The 18,143-nt window shown below is 36.4% G+C and overlaps 1 protein-coding gene across 2 annotated transcripts in view; it reads right to left on the bottom strand.

Moving 5' to 3' along the window:
• The window catches only part of LOC145668580 (putative sodium-dependent multivitamin transporter), a 113,286-nt gene that overhangs the window by 30,726 nt on the left and 64,417 nt on the right, over positions 1-18,143 (bottom strand). For both annotated transcript variants that reach the window (XM_081736587.1, XM_081736586.1), the window contains exon 7: positions 14,155-14,305. In XM_081736587.1, coding sequence (XP_081592713.1) covers positions 14,155-14,305 — 151 coding nt within the window. The remainder of the gene's footprint in view (positions 1-14,154; positions 14,306-18,143) is intronic.

Here is an 18,143-nt window from a genome sequence, read left to right as displayed (position 1 = left end):
GCTGAAATTTTCAGTACAGTAAGATCTCATGCTATCTTATATGAAGGTATACTCATCTGAACCGAAAACCATGTCCACGGGAAGTAATTTGAGAATAAATGGCCAAAATCAAACAATCTAGATCACTAAGTTATGCGATGTCGTAATGTCAACAAACAATTGACTACCGAAAACAGACACTATGGCGCTGCAGTGGAGGCATAATTTACCGTGTACTGAAATATATACTTGTACTCATTAATCAGAAATTTAATATTTACACTGGTTTAGTATACTTCGAGTTAGACAAATGGTACTAACTTAACGCATATTTATACACTGTCCTAACCGAAAATTCACACACTCACACAAAACTACTAACTACATACACCACTGTTAGTACTATACTTAAAAACAACTAACTAAACCAAACATGCACCATTTAATTACATGCATGTTGACGAAAAAATACTCCCTTGTTGGTATATACAGTCGGCTCTATTAAACTTAAAGGGGGGCAAAATGAGAAAGGTAACCCTAGGTCCAATTGACCTGACCAATTGTTTACATAATTATTACTAAAGATTGATGCCCTGGGGGCACCTTAACGAGGTTTATTGAGGGACCCTTCCCCTGAGAGGGGAAAAGGCCCTAAAACAAACAATAACTAACCCATTCCCCCGCTAGAACTGGTTCAATTTGGAAAAGGGGATAGGAGCCCTTTTAAGCTAACTTAAGCTGCCATTATGATTATTTACATTACAACTATCAAACCTACTACGTACATGCACTTACTGTAAAATAAAAAAAAAATCACATCTACCTAATACACGAACAACATGCACTAAACAGGTCGTAATTTCCCTAATCCCTAACTGAATATATGGTTTGAAAGAAAAAGAAAGTAAAGTCACTATTTCACTCTGTATATTCTAGCTGGGCAGCAAACATGGCTTCCTAGTAAACAGAAATCCGGAAGCAGATATTTTCCCCTGGTTTTACAGTTCTTTGAACAAAAATATGTGTTTCTGGCTCCTAAATGATCACACGACGTTTATCAATGAAATTAACTGGATATTACCTTAAGTTCGTTTGAATTTCAGTCCTAATAAAGCCAAAATATGGTGATCACTTCCACAGATAGTGCTTCGTGACGTGTCTTCGATTATTCTGATAACATTGCGCCGAAAAAGCCAGAGGTAGGAGAATTCCTCCAATCAGAACGAAAACTTTAGCCGCGGAAATTACAAAGCAAATAGAAATTTGGCAAATCCAGATATAACCGGATCTGAAAGTGACTATGGACTAGTGAGAGGGGGTGAGGGAAAGATTAGGTACCTGACTAAATTCTACATTGGTCTGAAATTAAGAAAATTTATATCCAATGACGGAACTATGTTTCGGTATGACGTCAGAATGGTAAACCTTGTAACTATTCGACTTGTATATCCGAAAATGGGATTTACACTTAATCAAAATATAAATAAAATATATTATTCAGTAGGAATATGGTTACTAATGAAACCTTTCGATTCATTATATTTAATTCGAAGTAAAGAGAGTAAATAAATTGTGTAACTAAACCGAAATTGAATAAAAAAAAAATTACTAGGTACAGGGTGCGTAAAAAAAAATTGCCATTACTTTCAACTGTAATGGTACATTACAGTTTTCCCCGGCCCATTAACAAAATTTTGTTAGAATAACAAAATTTTGCTAATTGGGAATACTAACTACTGATGCTTGTTAAATTAACACACTCATTCATCCCATTCAAACGTTACCAGTCTCACTAGGACAGTATATTATATCTACTTGGGGTATTGCGCGAGTAATTCACTACGTTTATCTTCTGTACAATTGAAAATCTTTAAATTTCGAAAATTGTGAGTTCCGATACTTTTTTTTTTTTTCAGTAGTGTTCATATAGCAATAGAGCGGACAGAAGTTCTAACTGAGAAATCGACAGAGACAATTCGTAAGGCTTCAGCCGTCGACTAGTATATCTGATGACATTAGGCCGCAGTTTCCCGTCTATCACTGCCATTTAATATTGTTCTAGGCTCACCGTTACCACGCACTTGCGAAGGGACTGAATTCTGGGGTCGATTTACATTATTGTTACTATTATTGTTATTATTATTGCCCTGACTATTACCGTTCTCCCTTCTTCCGTACGTCCTGTTAAAATTCCTCCTGGTGTTATCGCCCCTATCCGGGTTCGATTCCATGTTGGTACGGTCATAGGGACGATAACTCCGGCGATTGTTGAACATGGGCCGATTCCTAAATAGTCGCCGGCCATTAGTGTTGTTTTCTGAGCCATACCCACTAGGATAACGAGATCCAGCTTGGGTATAACTCAGGAAATCTGTCTGGCAACTTGCCGTTACCTTCGTCTTCGTCGGTTTTAGAATCTTTGCCTGTCGGGCGAAGTATCGTTTTGGTGGACCACCAACTTCCTTGCCGCACAAGGCAGCTAAACGTGAGGTGACTTCTCGCACCGTTTGGCACAAGTGGGACGCTATGGCCCGGGACTCATCGGGTGGAAGAGCGTTAACTATAATATCTACCAGTTCGGCCTGAGAGGGATGTTCAGCTATCTGATAATATAGTTCAATGATTTTCCAAGCATAGTCCAAGAGGGACCCATACTTGGAGCGATCATACCGGAGTGATTGTAAGTTTCTCTTTTGGAGCCGCTCGATGTGCTCATTACAATACTCTTCTTTGAAAAGAATCAAAAAATCACTGAACGTCCGGATTTGGTATTTAACCGAGGCAAACCATGCGCCCGAAGCGGCGATCAAACATTTTTCGACTATTTGTAGGCGTTCCCCATCAGTAAGTTTGTACATATCTAGATATTGCTGCAATCTTCGCAGGAAAACTCGAGGTAACCCGTTAGCAATGTTCCCATCGAAAGTGGGAAAACGTTCAATATCCCGGAGGGAAACTTTAGAGCTCATACTATACGGGGCAGGAAAAGAATCTATTGGAATCAACGCGTTATCCTGAGCGGTTGGGGTTGTCACCGGATTTGCCACCGACGGAGTGGTCACCGAACTGAACGCTCCCATATGACCAAGAGAGGTTTTATAATTAGTGTTGACCATGTGAGGTTCGAACTTAGGACCCACCACGGCAGTAACCGACGGTCCGGCACATCTCCTTTCCCCTCCTGGCAGCACGCTGTAAGATTGTACCATTCCAAAGGTAGAGTGAGCATTTACGCTAGTGACTGTTGTAGTCACAACACTCGACTGCATCGGTACATCGAAATTACTCAACCATGATTTCGAGGTTGGCTGATGCGGGGGACAATACATTGCTGTGTCCCGTGCATCAGGCAACACTTGACTCTTTCCCGGGAGGACGTTACTTGTTTCTGGGAAAATTTTCCCTGGAGAATCGCTATCAGGAAAAGGATAGGAGATATCAGACTTGACGAGTTCCAATTTAGTAATATTCCCCTTAAGACTGTCTACTTCGGTTTGAATTTGACTAATTCTTTGATCAACCGACTCTAGTTTAGTTTCTATTGATAGGTTGGATATTGCAACATTTAATTTACTTATTTCAGCCTGCTGCTGTTCAACCTTTTGTTCGATGTTACAAAATCTTTTGTTTGTGCTCTCAAACCTTACATCTATTTCATTTAATTTTTCATTTGTTTCGTCTCTGAGCTGCTCGGTAGAATGTTGGGCCTGGTATCTAACCTGCTCTAGTTCAGTAGACGTTTGCTCTTTCAATTTGCTAATCGAAGAAGCAAAGTCTAAACAGATCTGGTCAAATTTATTGTTTAGTACCTCGAATCGAGCATCGGTCTCTCGTTTCGAGGTATCAAACTTTTCATTTATTTCACGTCTCAGATCTACACTATTCTGATCTAACTTCTCATTTATCTCACGCCTCAGGTCTGCACTATTCTGATCTATTTTAACTTCCATGTTAGTGAATTTTTCGTTCATCATTTGCATCATTTGGAGAATTAATGCAGACGTGTCAGACCCTCCAGATGACATTCCTTCCTTCGGGTTTGCCGTCTGATCACGAGAATCATTGTGATCCCCATTCTTTTCATCATCATCGAGGTCAGATATCTCCGCTGGAGATATTTGGCCTCGGTCCTTTTCACAATCCTCACAGTATTTTATTATTTCGCCGGTTTGAACTTTTTCTGCATTTTCAGCAGTATCATCCAAATTGGTGCAAGCAAAGTGGATCCATTTTAGTCCACAACCGGTGCATCTTATTAATCTCCGCGGGGCGCGAGATCTTTTCTCTTTCTCATCTAACGTGCATTGAGTGCACGTGACTTCACATTCGTCCTGTGACAAAACAACTTTTTTATTTGTTGCCATAGCTTTGACACACTATATACTTTACAAAAGACAAGATATATATCAAAAATACACATATACTATAAAATACTTATTCGCTATCCAGACAAGTATTATTCATGAATTAAAGGACTCCCATTCTCTTTCCTTCCTTGAAACCCTTCTAGCGTTTAGTTCCAATTTAGAAAAAAAATTTTGACACTCCTCTTTTTCCCCCTTAGAAAAGGAAACAAAAATGACAAAGTAGCCAACGACTCTACTTGTTTCACTTGACTATAAAATTTCTCTTATTAATTTCAATGTTGTAATCAATTCAACATGCCTTCAACCTCACTCTTTGACATTCTTAAAAAATTTCAGATCTATCGGTCGCCATTTAAACTGAGATCCGTTGCCATGGAAACAAACGTTGCCATGACAACCATTCTTGTCGCGGTTCACCAAATTCAAACTGATTGGCATGATAACTGGTATTATTCAAAAAGCATTTTCAGATCCGTTACCACAGCAAACATGCGTTACCATGGCAACAGTCTTGTCACGTGTCGCCACTCTAAAACTGAAAAAAGGGGCCGTTGCCATAGAAACCACCGTTTCCATAACAACGAATCCTGTCACCGCTCGTCAATCTAAAACTGATTGAGGGAAAAAAAAGAATTTGTAACAAATGTGATGCACGGAATAAGTCGTGAGTGGGAACCCTTCACCCCTGGTGGGGATATTCATGAAGCTATCAGCTTATGTCTAATTATATTGGACTATAATATCCATTTCTTAATTTCGAACATACTAGGTTCGATCGAAACGAGAAAACTTTTTATCGGACTTCTAAAGAAAATAAAAACCAAATGAATACATGACCGTGTTTATTACATATAGAATTCCCAGTCACGACCCCCTTTTCAGTTTTATTAAAAATAGAGGAAGATGAAGAAAGGAAAAGGAAGATAGAAGAGGAAAGAGGTAAAGTAAGAAAGGTGATAAAGAGGAAACTGTTACTGGATATTTTGAGAAATATGGTAAAGGGAAAGTGAAGAATTATCGAATTGGGATCATTTCCAATAGCGATTGGGTGAATGTTTGGTATTAAGGTGATCAAAGGTAGACACATGTTAACCCATACATCCCAGACCTAGATCCATTTAACCCCAACTACCGAATTATCCCAATCTAGCTCTGAGATAGATGAGAAAGTTTAATTTTACCGTTTATTCAATATTTCCAGAAGTTCTAGACTAATATCCAATATTTGAAAAATGAACGACGAAGTTGATGGCATGTTAAAATCGACCACAGAGGAAAAAAAAAATCAGAGTATCACATATTTGTCGAAGATTTTGACTTTCACAGTTCTCCCATGATGATCATTCGTTCAGGCTACTTCGGTCCTTTTTACTTCCTTCATAGAGCCAACTTAAATTAAGTTAGTATTAACATTCAATGAGTTTAATTGCTAACTACCATTAATTATAATAAGTCACACATATATGTCAAAATAATTTGTGCACTTAATACTAAGCCTACATTCCACTCACACTCACATTCATACAGGACAATGTATACTTCGGGTTGTATTTAGTTGAATTAAACTAACCTAACTACATTTCGATAGACATTTATTACATTTCAATAGAAGAAAACTTAGTTTGACATAACAGGAAAAATTTAATACATGAAAAGAATGTTTCATAAGCATGCACAGAAATCCGCTACTTTCAACAAGATCAAATAACACATTTCTCTTTCTAGATATATTAAAAGTTGGATTACATAAAAAAAAAAATTCGACAAAAGACGAAAGACAAAAATAAAGAAAGAAAAATTCAAAGGTCAATATATTTAAGATTCAGTGCAATGAATACATATCATTGCGGAAAAAAAAGAAAGAAAAAAATATAATTGGTTAATCATTCTTTAAAAAAAAAAAACACTTTAGTAGCATTTTATTGAGTCTCTGTCCCAAGAGGAGACATTTCGACAATTTTATGAGTCTTTGTTCTCACGTCGATAATAACTCCCTTTTCAACTCTCTTTACGCACTGTGATTGGTGTCCATGAGAGTATTTAGTCGTTTTTGTTTTAACTATAGACAAATAGTTGCTTCATATTATATATATATAAATTTCTCATTTCGTCACTTGACGCACTTGATATAAAATTTCAAAGTTTATCGAGATTTAAAATATCGAGTCCAGTCCCAAACATTGGGAACATATTTCCATATTCCTGTATTCACACTACTAAATTATTAACCTAATTTCAGTTCGTTGAATTTAAGATCACTATTTTTTTTTTCTAGTATAGATCGTGTAGTCAATAGATTCTAGTCACTGAATAGTTAGGTTTCCGATCGTAGGGGAAGGATTTGTTTCATAGTTTACTGATAGAAGATTCGTTGGTGGGGCGCACTGTTTCGTAGCTTACTGATTTCACTATGATCTCGCAAATTAAATTTGGATAAGGATTAGGGTTATTTTTACTTTTCTTACGACCTGCTACTTGTTTTATTTACATGCAGTATTTAACATGATATTCAACTTTAATAGTTACAAACATCAATAACAACTCAACAAAATGTCATTTATTACAATTTACGCGGTAATGCTGTATATCACAAAGAGTAGGTTAATATCGGGTGTCAAAAATCTATGGCAACCTAAAACAACCAGGGTAAATACCGAGCCCTTCACATACATACTCACATATATATATATATATTCATATTACTCAATATAATAAATTTCACTTTAATATCCATCGTAGTATTTCGTCGACATTTAATATCTACATAACCTTTTTATATTCGATAAGTATTCATATTTTATTGGCTCAAAATAAACAAAAACCCTGACTAACAAAAATTATTATTTTTTTTTTATAAGGTTGCGACATTGAACTTTATATGTATAAACCCGATAATCAATAATCATTCTCAATTTACTAAAGATCCGCGTATAAAAAAAAAAAGTAGTTGGTGTTATTTAATAAGTTGACATAAGAGGTGGAAATACAACAAATAGAGCAGGCACGTAACTTTTAAAACTATGTAAGTACATATATAGATGTATATACAGAAAAAAAATCAATGTTATTCGAAACTAGTGGGCCCAAACTATTAATACATACACACTATATGACCAATCAATAGAAATAAAACCAGAAATCAGTCGTCAATGGGTATAATTTGTACGATCAATGAATAACAAATGTTTCTAGGAATCTGAAAGCATAGTGTACCTTCTCGTCAGTTTCTCCCGTGGTGGATTGAATATCGCGAAAATGGTCCTGAGTTGTGCTGCAATACCTCCACGAATTGCATCCCTCGATGTCTCAGTTAGTACATACGATCGAAATAAGTGATATGAATATTGTACGTTTTCATGAGTTTCAGAAACCGGGGGGGGGGGGAGGTTGAAAAATTTGAAAAAAATCTCGAAGTAATGAAGACAGAGAGAGAGAGATAGAGAAGAAGGAAGACGAAGAATAGGGGCGCCAAAGACTTAAGTGGGAAATAACTAACGCTACAAAGATAGAAGTCGAATTTCGCTCTCAACAAAATCCATAGCCAAAATATTCTTAACATGCCAAAAGGGTGGTCTACTCAAATACGTAGACTCAAGGAGCGCCCTGCTGCCAAGGATGCAAGTTCTGTGTCCATCAGATCCCAATCCCACAAGAGTTTGGTTGTAAGATTGAAATCCGATCCCCGTATCCGGCCCAAACCAGCAGGGTCCCGAAAATCCTCCGGAAGGTTAGAGACGGCGTTAATTTAGAATTTCAAAAGGAAAAAAAAATCATCCGACCTCTTGGAAACTAGAAGATTCCAGAATAGTAATGAAATTAGAGTAATAGCTAAGATATCCCTAATGAGAATTTGCCAAAATAAATAAAAAAAAATTAAATAAACTGAATTTTGGATCGGTGATTTCAATAACCAAACATCACCGATGGCTACCCTGCGCAGACATGCCACAGTCTGGGACGTCGTTAATTTCCCTCATCTAATTAAACTAAGAAAAGACATGAAAATACTTAAGGGGACTAGGGGTCGACGTCCGGGTACGCTAATGACATGAATATTAATTTAGTAGCAGTTGATTTAATCGGATAGTCCGAACTGAGTTATATGAACACTGCACAATAAATAAATAAGGTAAGCAACGGAGAAAAAAAAAATCTCGGAGAGGCAATGAATGTTAAAGGTACAAATGACCTGTACTTTTCGATGATCACAGGAAATAGCAGTTGGTTTTCTTAATTATCATTTCTGTCAACCTTTAGAAGTAATTCCCACATGATGCTACCCTATCTATTGAAAGTTTTAAGATCCGGGGCTGTTATTATGAGGTACTTAAATGCGAAGTAACACACAATTCCCAACTACAATTTACTATCCAAGTAGCAAACTCGGTTGGATGAATGTACTGGTGTAGAAGTCAAAACGCGAGAGATTTTTTTTTTTTTTTTTTTTTAGTAAACATATTCATATTTTCACTACATAACATACACTAGGCCTATCCATTTAAATATAGGTGTCATCATCTCATTCATATTTTATATCATATTATTAATATATCATTACATTCATTCATTATCTACTAATTTTCGCGCGAAGTAATATTTTACAGACACCCTATTTCATACATTTTACACGCAGGCCATACACATATTTACATTACACAGTAATAAATATATATAACTATCACAATCTATCACGCTCAAACTACCACACGATAACATTCATCGAACCACGTACTCTTTGTTTCGAAGCACCCAAATTGTATTTACTTCGCAGTTCTAAAAAAAAAAAATCATACGTGTATTCACTGAAAGTTAAATTGTCAACGATTAATCTATTTCTGATTTGTTGATAAAACTAAAGCAACAATGGAATTTTCTACAGCCACGGGAAAAGAGAATTTAATACTACATTTTGAAACAAACAGTAACAGCATATGGGCTTTACTTCTATTAAGAAAATAGGTATTCTTTATTTCAGTAGATATTTCAATTACTACTGGACCTAGCAAGCTGAAATTTTCAGTACAGTAAGATCTCATGCTATCTTATATGAAGGTATACTCATCTGAACCGAAAACCATGTCCACGGGAAGTAATTTGAGAATAAATGGCCAAAATCAAACAATCTAGATCACTAAGTTATGCGATGTCGTAATGTCAACAAACAATTGACTACCGAAAACAGACACTATGGCGCTGCAGTGGAGGCATAATTTACCGTGTACTGAAATATATACTTGTACTCATTAATCAGAAATTTAATATTTACACTGGTTTAGTATACTTCGAGTTAGACAAATGGTACTAACTTAACGCATATTTATACACTGTCCTAACCGAAAATTCACACACTTACACAAAACTACTAACTACATACACCACTGTTAGTACTATACATAAAAACAACTAACTAAACCAAACATGCACCATTTAATTACATGCATGTTGACGAAAAAATACTCCCTTGTTGGTATATACAGTCGGCTCTATTAAACTTAAAGGGGGGCAAAATGAGAAAGGTAACCCTAGGTCCAATTGACCTGACCAATTGTTTACATAATTATTACTAAAGATTGATGCCCTGGGGGCACCTTAACGAGGTTTATTGAGGGACCCTTCCCCTGAGAGGGGAAAAGGCCCTAAAACAAACAATAACTAACCCATTCCCCCGCTAGAACTGGTTCAATTTGGAAAAGGGGATAGGAGCCCTTTTAAGCTAACTTAAGCTGCCATTATGATTATTTACATTACAACTATCAAACCTACTACGTACATGCACTTACTGTAAAATAAAAAAAAAATCACATCTACCTAATACACGAACAACATGCACTAAACAGGTCGTAATTTCCCTAATCCCTAACTGAATATATGGTTTGAAAGAAAAAGAAAGTAAAGTCACTATTTCACTCTGTATATTCTAGCTGGGCAGCAAACATGGCTTCCTAGTAAACAGAAATCCGGAAGCAGATATTTTCCCCTGGTTTTACAGTTCTTTGAACAAAAATATGTGTTTCTGGCTCCTAAATGATCACACGACGTTTATCAATGAAATTAACTGGATATTACCTTAAGTTCGTTTGAATTTCAGTCCTAATAAAGCCAAAATATGGTGATCACTTCCACAGATAGTGCTTCGTGACGTGTCTTCGATTATTCTGATAACATTGCGCCGAAAAAGCCAGAGGTAGGAGAATTCCTCCAATCAGAACGAAAACTTTAGCCGCGGAAATTACAAAGCAAATAGAAATTTGGCAAATCCAGATATAACCGGATCTGAAAGTGACTATGGACTAGTGAGAGGGGGTGAGGGAAAGATTAGGTACCTGACTAAATTCTACATTGGTCTGAAATTAAGAAAATTTATATCCAATGACGGAACTATGTTTCGGTATGACGTCAGAATGGTAAACCTTGTAACTATTCGACTTGTATATCCGAAAATGGGATTTACACTTAATCAAAATATAAATAAAATATATTATTCAGTAGGAATATGGTTACTAATGAAACCTTTCGATTCATTATATTTAATTCGAAGTAAAGAGAGTAAATAAATTGTGTAACTAAACCGAAATTGAATAAAAAAAAAAAAAATTACTAGGTACAGGGTGCGTAAAAAAAAATTGCCATTACTTTCAACTGTAATGGTACATTACAAACGAGATATTCACTGTGCAAAGGTTATGCTGTGCATATGGTGGGATATGAAAGGTGTGGTGTACTATGAGCTGCTGTAACCGGGTGAAACTATGAATGGAGAACGTTATCGACGACAATTAATGCGTTTGAAGCAAGCTCTGGCCAGAACACGACCAGAATGGGAGAACAGACATGATAAACTTATTGTTCAACATGATAACGCTCGCCCACATGTCGCAAAACCGGTCAAAACCTATTTAGAAAATGTCGGATGGGAAGTTTTACCCCACCTGCCGTATTCACCAGACGTTGCTCCTTCGGACTACTACTTGTTCGATTGCATGAACAACGATTTGATTGGACAGCGGTTTACTTCTTCAGAAGATATCGAAACATGGGTCTCTGACTGGATCGCTTCCAAGGATGAGGACTTCTTTCGCCACGGAATCCGTACATTGCCTGACAGATGGGCGAAAGTGGTGGCTAGCGATGGACAATATTTTTCTTAAGGTATTTATGTATTTTGTGTTTGTACTACAGCTTCAATGTGTGCGTACCAACCGCACGAATTAATTCCTAGACCAAATATATATATATATATATATATTAAAGTTTTTGTTCAATATTAACAAAATGCTAAAATGTTCATTAACTGCAACTTTTTATTCTTTCGCAACTTACAAAAAGAGACGCAGCTAAGCGCAGCTGTTCTTGTCACACTCTTGTAGCAAATCGATCATGGATTATGCTTCAATACGAAATTTAGCGGAAAGGAGCGTCATATACAACTTTTGAGTTCAATTTTTAATCCACTTTGTAATAATTTCAACATTTTTTTATATAAACATTAATGAAAATAAATGTATAGTATATTATGAATAATATATGATGTTAAAATACTTTACATACCTTCCGGAAGAACGTCCATTTTGATTTAAACAGATCGAAAAAGTATACAATGAAATAATTCATATGAAACTCGAGCTACACTTCTCGCGCGCATCAGCTGTTATGAGACGCACGAAAGTAGGTATACTTTGACATCTAATAATAGCTCTAGTATAAACGGCGGACCGTTTCCATGAGTACAATTTAGGAGACCAACTGTCACTATAGCCAACCTGATACTTAAAATAACCAAATAGAAACTTTCACATTTTCATTTTTGGCTACGTTTTAGGCATTTCGTACCACTGTGTGACGGCATAACTTGTAATCTGTGGATTCTTTTTCTTTAACCTGTTCCTGGAACAGTTTTAATGTTCCCTCCCCTCCCATATCAAGGACATATACTCTGCCATATTCTATAATCTCTGAAGATGAATTTCTAAAACAATACCATCTCACTTCAAATTCTATTCATGTAGTTCAGTACAAACAAAAATGAGCTATTATTAAGATAAATATTTAATAAAGACAACTTGTTTATTTCTTAATAACAAAAAATAAGAATATTTCATAGTAAGAATTTTATTTTAGGTACATCATACATTATTCTTTTCCTAAGTTGGAAGGTAAATGCACCTAGTCTCTATTAAAGTAACATCAAAAATTCCTTGAATTCCTTAACTAAATCCTGGTTTTTCCCTGACTCTTCCGGTTTTAAATTTTTTTAGAATATTACGACGGGCGTCCAGTAAATAATCGGACTGGTTTAATTCTAAATAACTATGAGAGATTTAAAAAAAAAAAAAAAAAAAAAAAAAAAAAAAAACTACTTGGACTATATTTCGAGGTAGTCTCGCGCTACAAAAACATACTCTTTCCATCTGGTAGCGTGTTGGCTAGTCCATCACCATTGGAGAACTTCCTGAACTACTTCCGTAGTCGTATAAAATTCACCTCCAAAAAATTCCTTCTGAAGATGAAAAATGTGAAAATAACTCGGAGCACAGTACGAGAGGGTATGGCAGTACCTCCCAATGTAACATCATGACTCAGTTTTTAAAACTGTGTGGTCTCGTTATCGTTGGAAAATTACTCCTTTCGTAAACGCTCCTCTGTTCCTTATACAGTAGGAAGTCAAAAATTCGAACTAATTGGGACCACAGGTAGTTCGGATTTTCGAAAATGGCCAAGAAAATGCAATTTAGGCTTAAAATTACTGTACAGTATGCTCTTTTATCGATAGAGTACATACAGTAATTACAATACCATACGTAAGGCTACTTACATTTAATGTTTCTGAAGAATCTGCTCGTATACTAAATTACACTGTTCCTGTAACTTACATTTAAAACTTATAGGACTAAGGAAAGATAAAAAGAAAAATATGTATGACAATTACATATAAATTAGCTTTTGTAAAAACACTAACTTCACACAACGCAGACAGACAACCCTATTGTTTGTTTATTGCTAGCGCTAAGACAAAATGTAAAAAGATTCTAGGGACCGCGTTCGGATTTTTGACGTTTGGATTATCGACGTCCTACTGTATATGGCCTTTCGAACTCGCTGATTTCTCCTTTTCATAAAATCCACATACATAAGGCTTTTGAGGTCCTAAAATACCGTTGCCATAACTTTTTCCCCGTAAAATCCTATGCGAAGTTCTTGGTAAGTGAGGAATCTGCGTATTTCAAACGCATCGATGTTCTCTTTGTAATAGTAGTGTAGTAATATGTATTTATAACCCAACACTTGCAATGGTACCGTTCAGAAAATAGTCACCTTTTAGTTCGTACTGAATTAACAGTTCACGACCCTCGTGTACAGTTAGTACATGTCGTTTAAAATCGCCTGATTCACACAACTGTAGCTTCATTTACAGTGAAATTTTCGGCTCCCTTCGCGGAATCATCCTTGATAGATTCATGATCAGCGACCTATGCCATTCAAACAATGGTAAGCGTTCTCAAGGACATACGATAGTCATGATGAATTTTAGAGGATTTTGAACCTTCTTTTAATAGAATTTTATCATCAGACGATGTTGCTGCATTGGAGTCAGATGGTTTAACTCCATCTTGAACAGCACAGTGAAAGAAAACAGCTTATACTTGGAACTTTTATTACCAGCTGTCAGACATGTAATGTTCATTTTGGAATAGTTACTACACTCAGTAATAATTATGCTAGAGTTATCCGAACTAAGTCCGGAAATCTGCTGGATGATATATCTTCGTACATATCTTAATTTACTACTATTATAGAATATTTTACTCACCTGATCAGGGGAAGAAATTCTCTTTGCTGCCAACGGGTCACAATTATAGTATCGAGAATAAATGGCAAGACCTGAGAGGGATGTGCTTAAACTAAGGCACGTCAAGATCGGCCAGTTTAACCACAGAGCTCTTTGGGAAGCTTTTAAATCCCTGTCGGATAAAAAATAAAATAAAATAAGAGAAATTTATGCAGTAATAAAGCAGTTTTCTTTCTATTTATGACTAATCTTATAATATGATCAGCAGTTTGACACATTATCTCTTCCCATTGTGGTCAAGAAAACAGCTTTATTCGTTCGGCATCGAATGAAATTTAAACTAATACGACGGATAGCCGAAACCCATCATTTGGTGTCACTTGATATGCTTAGGCAATTTAATTTAACCCTTAATGATTAAATTAAGAATATATGTAATATTTAAAATGATTCTAATTCTTTGCATGGTTAACTATGCATTCTTCTCGTACAGTAACAAAAATTCAATTACTCATAGTTATCAATTCATTGAGCATTTTATTCTGTTCATATAAACAAAAGGAAAAGGAAACGAAACTGGCTACCTGGATTAGTAGTCCTACTAGCTGAAGTATCATATAAATGAGGCTGAACTCTGCCTTTTAGTCCAGGCGCATTTGTAAGTCCGTGGGATTTTGAATGAAGGGATGTTGCGGGTAGGTGGAATATCTTTATTAGGAGGTACCTAATCATGTGGTACCAGGTGGCAAGCCCAAAACCGTGGCAGAGGACCGGGAGGGGGGGAATCAAAATGGCCGCCAGTGACAGTGGTCTCTCTGGCTTTAAAGTGCTATAATTTATACAACTTTTATATTAAAACCTCGAAAGTTGTGCAAATATGTAAATAACACATCAAACATTCCATTTTAGAACAATCTGGTGTAATGGCGACGCCATATTTTAAATATGGCGCCCTTAAATCCCAAAATTCGGTATTATTTATTTTCTTTCTTTATATTCAAACGGAAATAACTCGTAAACTACCACAGATAGGCGAAATCACCCTGAAACAAATGTTGTGGGTCTGTGTAAGGGCTTTCCAACGAGGTATATGCCATTTCTTTATCTTTAAAACTAACAGAGCTAGACTAGTTTATGTTACAGTATGTGTATACTTACAGCTTTTAATATAGGGCTAGTAAAATTAGGCGAAACCTGCATTTGTAAGTTCGTGAGTTTTGTGTGAAGGATCTTTACGGGTTGAGGGAATGCCTTCACTAGAAGGTACCTCATCATGTGGTGCCAGGTGGCAAGCCGAAAACCCTAGCAGGGGACCGGGAGGGGGAAACAATATGGCCACCGCTCTCTCTCTCTCTCTCTGTGAAGTTTTATAATAGTTTTTATTTTCATTATTACTTCTTTGGCATTGAAAGATTTTTTCTTTGTTGCAGGCATGAACAGTATAGTAGAATGAAATAGGAAACTGGAAGAGCATGAGAAAAATTTCAAAAGTCATCTGCAAGTGCAGCTACCTCCTTCGGCGAAGAAAATAAAATTAAGTACAAACTATTCCATGTGTATTTTCTGTCAATAGGAAACAAAGAAACCACTTGTGAAACCCTCCAATTATGAAAAAGCGCTACAATGTATAAAATTGAGAGCAGAATGGATGGACAAAGAATACATTGAACTGAATAGACGTTTGGGTGAAGTAACAAGTGAAGATCTAAGAAATGAAAATGCATCATGGCATGCTGATTGCTATAAGAACTGCACACACAAGAAGATGATGGAAAGAACTAGAAGATCGTTTGAAAAAGAGCAACAGGAAATCCCCATTACACATTATGAAGACTCGGAGGCTTCAAACTCATATATTACAAGATCACAAACACCAACTTATGAAAAATCAAAATGTTTCTTCTGTGACGAAGAAGGAAAACGAAGAAACCCGCTGTATGCCATCGCCTACGATCGATCCGGTAGTCGTTTGAAAGAAGCAGTAAGTTTGTCAAAGAATGAAGTGTCCAAAATACGATTAAGTAACTGCATTGATCCTGGAGATGCTCATGCACAGGATATATCCTATCTCAAATCAAGAGGGATTCTGGTCTTAGCTCTGTGAGTGAAGAGGCTACCAAAACAGAATTTATTTATTCACTAAGCAAATTCCTTCATGAAGGCCGTGTTACGTCAATGGGTGAGGTAGAGAAACTTTATAATTCCATTGCTAAAAGCAATAATTTGAGTGACGATAAACTTCTGACTAGAAAACAGTTGAAAGCCTTGATAGAGGAAGAATTGGAAAATGTTGGTGTTGTTTTTTTCCCATTCGAAGAGGAAAAACGAGCCTCAAAGAATGTCTTTAAAGATTACAAACGATATTGCTCTAGCTAACGCTGAGCAGGATTCTGATGATGTTGGAAGAAATATGAAGATTCTTTTTTAAAGCAGCAGACATTTTGAGAAAATATGCTTTCCAAAGTGAAAAGTGGTCATTTACTGGGACTGTGGGTGAAAGTGATGTAAAGAAGTCTATTCCAGAGGAGATCTCTCATTTTTTCAAATGGTGTTGCAAAGGAGAGAATAAAATCGGATGTGAAAACGCAGATTTTGCAATCAATGAAAGAAGTCAAAGACTATCACAGACGTTCATATATGAAATATTGTCTCCTCGTCAAGCAGCATATACAAAAAGAAAGCTCTAAAGGCACTGTACGCCACACTCATGATCTACCATTACAAGTGGCAGTTGGGCTCACTATGCACTCAGCAACACGAAGTAAATTTATTGTACAGTTTTTACATCACACAGGTGTGTCTATCGAATATAACAAAATTCTTCGTATCGAGACTCAAATAGCAAATGAAATTATCAAGAGTATGGATTCCTCAGGTGGACATTATATACCATCAGAACTTGTTCCAGGTTTGCGTATTGCACGGCAGATAATATTGACTTCCAAGAATACTTGTCATATGGTAAAGGGATGTACATGGTACTGTTATGGTTATTTATCAAGAGAAACAGGAGGAAGATGTATCTTTTCAAATCAGTTTGTCAGGAAAACCTACGACTAGATCACTCGAGAAGATACCCGAATCAATGTCTAAAATGCTACCTTGCGTCATCTCAGGATCATTAAGAGCGTCAAATCCCTCTCTGGTAAGTTCAGCAAAGTCTCCAGAAGAAAGTTCTGAGTTAATTCAAAGATACGAACGAGATGACATAGTCTGGATGATGGCAAGTTTGCATCCGATCGCATGCTGATGATGATTTTGAAGATTCAGAAGAACAGTATAAGAAATCTTCTGGAAGAACTACAACAAACTCTGAATCTCCTGTGGTGCCGACATGATCGGCTTATAATTCGATTCTTAACAAGACCATGCCCAAAACGAGAGTTTGTCGACTACCTTTGATTGATAGCAGTCCTACCAATGCTTCAACTCAGCTTACGTTTATGAAAAGACTTGAAGATGTTTCAACGTCAGTTATGGGTCCAAATTCAAAGACAATTGTTACACTTGATGTTGGTTTGTACAGACCTATTTTGAAACTATCGATGGCGATGAAAGAAGAATCGAAGAAATGGATCTTACGACCCGGGGAGCGTCATATACTAATGGCTATGCTACGAAGAATCGGTTCTTTTGTGGATGGAACTGGACTTGAGACATTTTTGAATGAACTTTACGATGAGAACGTACTTTCTAAAATTATTGCTGGCAAATATGTGAGGAGGGCTGTGGATGCTCACATAACATTGAGAACGGTTCTTTTCAAATTTTTCTCTGATGTGTTTTTCGAAATGCATGTGGAAAGTAAAGCAGAGATTGAACAGGAAATTAATAACATCATAATAGGTTTGCAGCTTTCGAATAACGAATTAGTGAAGAAAAGTCACGAAAATACGGCAGAAGCATTGGCTCGTCTTCATATTCTTTACAAGATGAGAGAGTTTGCAGCTGCTAAGTCGCATGAAAGTCCGACATTCAAGGTTATGTGGCAGTACATGGAAATGGTGAAT

Source organism: Thermobia domestica, chromosome 13, assembly GCF_964235325.1.
Source record: "Thermobia domestica chromosome 13, izTheDome1.hap1.1, whole genome shotgun sequence".
NCBI lineage: Eukaryota > Metazoa > Arthropoda > Insecta > Zygentoma > Lepismatidae > Thermobia > Thermobia domestica.
The sequence above is the reverse complement of the archived record's forward strand: the minus strand, read 5'-3'. Positions and strand labels throughout refer to the sequence as shown.